The sequence below is a fragment of the Hevea brasiliensis genome, chromosome 3, assembly GCF_030052815.1.
Source record: "Hevea brasiliensis isolate MT/VB/25A 57/8 chromosome 3, ASM3005281v1, whole genome shotgun sequence".
NCBI lineage: Eukaryota > Viridiplantae > Streptophyta > Magnoliopsida > Malpighiales > Euphorbiaceae > Hevea > Hevea brasiliensis.
This window is the reverse complement of record NC_079495.1, coordinates 99,439,311-99,445,011: the sequence shown is the minus strand read 5'-3', so window position 1 is coordinate 99,445,011 and position 5,701 is coordinate 99,439,311. Positions and strand designations below refer to the sequence as shown.

The window sequence follows — 5,701 nt, the reverse complement described above, 5'->3', positions numbered from 1 at the left end:
ATGATAATATTACAAAAAAAAAAAAGTCAATTTCTTCTTATGTTCTATGTAAATAAAATTCTATATCAACAATTATATTGAATTTCTAGTCTCTAAATAAACCAAACTTATGAGAATTTATATCATGAATTTAAAATATAAATATATAGATCTTATCATACATATTATATTTTAGTCTGAAATGGACTGAATTTAAATAAAAATTTTTCTTTATTTCATATAATTTTATTAATTCTACTAAATATGTAATTGAAGAAGAAGAAAATAATAGAACATGAAATAATAGAACATATTATATACAAGTTGTAACATGATCAAAATATAGATTGAACAATTAATAAATGTGTACTTTACATTATTCTTAATTATTTTGAAAACATACATCAACCATGTTTTGATCAATCCCCTTCAATCCATCATCTTCAAAAATTAAGCAAGATTTCATCTAGATTGATCTGAATGACCTTGAAAACAACCAAAATCTCTGATTATATTTATTGTTTTTAATTAATTTATTTTTTTATTCAATACAAGATAGTTAATATTGAGCTTTAGAAAAAGCTGGGGACTAGAGGCGATGAACAGGACATACTGCTCCACGGATACAAGTTAATGCTGTGAGTTGGATGGGAAAATGTTGATTCTCTTTCAACAACCACGGTTTGATTCTTATTATTATAAGGATCCGAGTTGAGTTCTTCAAGTTTGTATCGGGATGGCAACAGATCGTTTTCTGTTCTAAGCCTCTTGAGAGCTTGAAATTCATCTTCACAGTAGTGTATTTGATCACTTCTGTCACCCTCCTCATCTGATTCGAAACCCTTTGCGTTCGATTCTGATTCCTCGCAGAGAGATGGCAGTGATGTGGGAGAGAAAGGCTTGCTGTGCTTTTGAACGTTCACTGTTCTGTTTCTATGTTCCTCCACTATCCTCTCTAGGAATCTCCGTTGGGCTTCAATTTTCATCTTCAAGCTCTTTTGAACCTTCCAATGATTCATATGAACCAGAACCACTCAGATGGGAATCAACAAAGCATTACAAGGCTCTTTTAATTTAATTAAGAGAACACAAAAATAGAAATATTCAATTTTGTTGGATACCTCAAGTTGATCACTCAGTCGTCTTTGCACTTCCATCTGCATTTTTAATGCTTCATTAAGTTGAGCACCTCTGCAAAAATTTTGAAATGACGGATAAGAAAAAATTGGGTGAAAAATTAAATAAAAGAAACAATTTCAGTGCAAATTAAAGAGATTGAAGAAGATGATGCAGTAACTCACGATGTTGCACTGAAATTTGGCAGCAATTCTGATATATCTCTCCTCTCGAACTTAACTTCTGCAGGGTTACAATTAAAAAAATAATAATAATAAAATACAATTAATAAAACTCAGTTTAATTAAAGGAAATAAAGCTATCAAATTTGTAAAAGATTAATCAGTACCCAAGTGAAAAGAATTCCACACTTACTATGGTTTGACTCAGGGATAAACTTTGAGATCCTGTATTTCTGAAGAAACAAATTTAAATTTAATAAAATTAGTTAGAATCCGATCACTTCCAAAAAGAATATGGTTTCTTGAGAGAGAGAGAGAGAGAGGCAGAGAGAGAGGGAGCACCTGTAAGTGGCTCTTGACATGGTAGATGGTGAGTCCAGAAACGCTCATAGCCTTCAAGATCCCCTTAGGGGTGGCCCCTGCGAATCGAACAAAATCAATATTATATACGTTCATAAACTTGCAAAGTAAATTACCCATGCATGAGCTAGCCATGCAAATCAAAGCAAGAGCTTTTCATTCATCTACATCATCCATCTAAACTTACTATCAGGACCACCAAGCTGATTCACAGCTCTTTCGAACTGATCATGTAGTTCTTGAGTCCAACGCAACCGCTCCTTGCCGGAGCCATCTGTTCGACTCGAACCCATTATCAGAATCAGCTGATCAATGAGCAGCAATGTCCAAGCAATGCTTGTGAAGGAGGAGGATTATAGGCGCAAGGGGGACCAAGACAAGACAAACACAATTATGGACAAGGATGACGATGATAGCTAAGATAGTTTGGTAGGATTAGGTAGTAACTGATGCCGGATGATGTCTGTAATAGTCGGAAAAACCCAAGTATTTATGCAGAGTCTGAGGAAATTGAAACTGGAAAGGTTCGGCCTCTTCGGGTGTAGGAATTCAAGGTCGGTGCTTAAATGTGTCCAAAAATTATACAGCTCATACATAACTGTTAACTGTCTGACCCCGGTGTTCTTTTCCAGCGTGTCTGACCCGGGTTCTCGAGTCAACTTTCTGTGACCCAGTCTTCAATCTTCACACTCATGCATTCAGCTAAACAAAGATCATAGGTTTCTTAACAATGAGCTCTTGGCTAAGTGGGAATCATCGGTAACACTGTTAAATTACGCGTTCAATAAAAAAAAAAAAAAAGGAAGTTTAAACTCTATTTGTATATTTAATGAATTATTTGAATTTAATATTATATTAAATTTTATTTCAAATGCAGTGCAGACGTATCTAAACGGTAAATTTTTTGGCCATGATCTGTGTTCGTGATTAGATCGTGCCCAGTGAGGCAGTGACTACAGGAACATTCCATTTAGGCCCTTAGACCCTTCAAATGCCTTTTTCAGTTTGTCCAAACAACCCAAAAAAATAGAATAAAGTTCAATTTATTTACTCAGTAAATTTTCATATTACGTTTAAATTGAATACAATATGATTTATTATTATATTGTATAGCATCGTCTAGTATTATATTGTAAGAGGTGATTTTTATTATTAATATGTTTAAAAAGAGGGTATGATCTTATTTAATAGATAATATAATATAATAAAATAAATATAAAAATTATTAAAATATTTTTTATTATTTTTAATGTATGAATAATTTAAAAATATTTATTTAAACAAAATATTTATTTAAATAAAAATTAATTTATAAATAATAATATCATGATAATAATTAAAGACATTTTATTTTTTTAACTAATCATCAAATAAGCCTCGTAAAGGAATAAGATATAATTAAAATTTTATAAATTATGTAAGAATAAAATAGAATGAAAATTTTTAAATCATCCCAATTTATTAATTTTTTTATATTATTTTTAAAAAAAGAGCAAATCTATATCGATATGGAAGCCGAGACAAAGGGCATCTGCTCAATAGGATTACAAATGAAAGATGAGCTATGAAGAGGTCTATTTGCCAAAGCATGGGCTGCTTGCCAAAATCAAGCGATTGGTAATGTTTTTGACCGTTTTGCACATCCATTCACAAGGAAGGCCCTAGCTGTATGGCAACAAATTTAAGAAATCTAAAATTTAAGGAAAAAAAAAGAAAGTCTAGTTGAGCTTAAATTAAAAGTTGTAGATTTATTATGTTTAAAAAATTTATTTTAGGCTTAATTAGACATTCCTTAATTTTTTGTTCGGAGCTCTAATTGTACAAGGAAAAATAGTGAAATTGAATTAAAAAAAAAGATTTTATTTTTATGTTATTTGAATAAGTTATTAAAACATGAGAGAGGTTAACAAGTTCCAGTCTTCTAAATAGGAATTGGCGGCACCTATGAATAGGGAAAGCAGCAAGTTGGGTATTTAAGGATACCTGACTCGATCGAACTCTAATAGGATAGATATGAGTTGTATATAATCAGGTTTAGTGTCACGATTCAAATTCTGAGCCGGACCATCATTAGGACTTGGGTTAGCATAAGGCCCTCAAAACCCGTAGTAAGCCTAACTATTCCTAGCTCAACCATAAGGCCCATAACTATAGTTCAATTTCAAAAAAACAAATAAGCAGAGTCCGGCCATAAATTGAACTATCCAACGGGGAGTTTTAGCTCACCCGACTTATAAACACAAAATAACTCAATTTGGAAAGCTCAGCTCAACCTCACAATCCTCATACAGATAAATAATCCAATGGGAGTTCAGCTTCCTCATCCAAGCATAATTACATAAAAGGTTTACAACACCCAAATGAATGAGTTATTACAATCCTAGAAAAGATTAGTATACTATTGGTACATGCGAAGTTCTAGAATATAAAACAAGAAAATAAAAGCACAATTATACTTCTTCTAGTAAAACTGCGAGAAAGAAAGCAGATTATTCTCAAAGAACCCTCCAATCACCTGAGGAAAAATAATTGAATAAGAGTGAGCGTTCGACTTTAGAGTAAGATATTGATTTTAAATACAATTTCTATAACTATCTAAGCCTAAAACATTCCTAAGTATGAAATGCGACATACACACATATTTTCAAACAATTTAAATAATATTCACACAAAAGATAATTTGGAGCACTCACACACCTGTGTGTTACATCCATGTATATATATATGGGAGTTGATTCCTTATACAGCTCTTTTAGTTTTAATACATGCCAGCGAGATCAACTCGAGCTGGACTTTCTCTTAATATTCTAAATGCGGGGGTCAGTGAGATCAACTCAAAGCTGTACTCACCCTAACTTATCCACATATAAGGATCGGGTCCTAGCGAGTCAAGTTTCAGCCGTGACTACCTGTCCTACCCATATCCACATGCACACCGACACACGCACACAGCTCCAAATCACCTTAAGGCGATATCCACAATAATTTCATTAAATAAAAATGTAATACAAGGCATATCTAGTATTTAACTACATACATATATTCATAAGTGAACATATGAGTATGGCTTTAATATATAATAATATTGAAATTATAAATAAAATCAATATCTACTCACTAATCCACCATATATTACTACGATGACTGGGCGAAAGAAGAAGGCTGATCCTGATCATCTAAACAATTATATTATGAATTTATTAGTACTAACACAAAACAAGAATTTAAAAAGTCAAAGACATCCTAATTTATGCTGAAAATTTGGCAGAGTTTTCCCTATACCTAGGACCTACCCAACCTGCAAGGCAATTCAAACAATACTTCTAAACTCAAAGGCCTTACAACAACATCATATGGCCCCTCCTGGGCCCCACCAAACTAGGTAATTTTCAAATAACTACAAAATTTAATATAAGGCTTAAAACTTACATTTTGCAAAAACCATCCAAACCAACCTCAAAAATTCTATAAACATGCCCTCGCAGTCCTTAATGTTGCTATTGTTAGTAATATGCCATAGAGCATATCATTTAGTATGTATCTTGTACATCTTTTATTAATAAAGGGCATTTTCACTTTTCCGTTTACATAATATATTTATGTGTAATAGAAAAGGTCCATTGATATTTTGTTAGAAATTCTATTCTTAAGTTATTAAGAATATGAGTGACAGTATTTCTAGCACAAAGTATCATAAATAGGTTCACAATCGAGGATACTTCACAATAAGGACATGACTTATCCAGTAAGATTGTATTCGTGTTTGTTCCCAAGTTATTTATATGAGATATAAATAAGATGGAATAGTGAGTCTCATACCATATAACAAACATGATAGGCACTTATACATGATAAGTAGGCCGAACCAGTGACATTTATGACAAGCACATGGAGTTTACTCTTGTCAATGCATTGTCATAAATCATATCAGTGCATATAATCTTTAGACTTGAGATAGCACAGTTATCTTGTATATAGATGGTTTGAGTTTGATACTGCTTTCATACTTGTACTGTGTATGGGTATATGGGCACGTATTAGCTCCTACTAGTTATATATGGAGG

General features: G+C 32.3%; 1 protein-coding gene across 1 annotated transcript; it reads right to left on the bottom strand.

Moving 5' to 3' along the window:
- Positions 1-465: 465 nt before the first annotated feature.
- LOC110634823 (myb family transcription factor PHL7) lies at positions 466-2,176 on the bottom strand. The gene is made up of 6 exons (XM_021783967.2): positions 1,825-2,176; positions 1,620-1,696; positions 1,471-1,510; positions 1,281-1,338; positions 1,101-1,170; positions 466-983 (listed from the first exon to the last, which is right to left on the bottom strand). Exons 1-6 carry the CDS (start codon positions 1,928-1,930, stop codon positions 552-554), a joined length of 783 nt encoding a protein of 260 aa, XP_021639659.1. The 5' UTR covers positions 1,931-2,176; the 3' UTR covers positions 466-551.
- Positions 2,177-5,701: the final 3,525 nt, after the last annotated feature.

What these genes read in the sequence shown, in the direction of transcription:
- LOC110634823 (XM_021783967.2), bottom strand. Translation starts at nt 1,930, where the DNA reads ATGGGTTCGAGTCGAACAGATGGCTCCGGCAAGGAGCGGTTGCGTTGG. An exon ending in TCAGCTTGGTGGTCCTGATA is followed by an intron (nt 1,697 to 1,824) that starts GTAAGTTTAGAT and finishes TTCGATTCGCAG; the next exon opens with GGGCCACCCCTAAGGGGATC. An exon ending in GACTGAGTGATCAACTTGAG is followed by an intron (nt 984 to 1,100) that starts GTATCCAACAAA and finishes AATCATTGGAAG; the next exon opens with GTTCAAAAGAGCTTGAAGAT.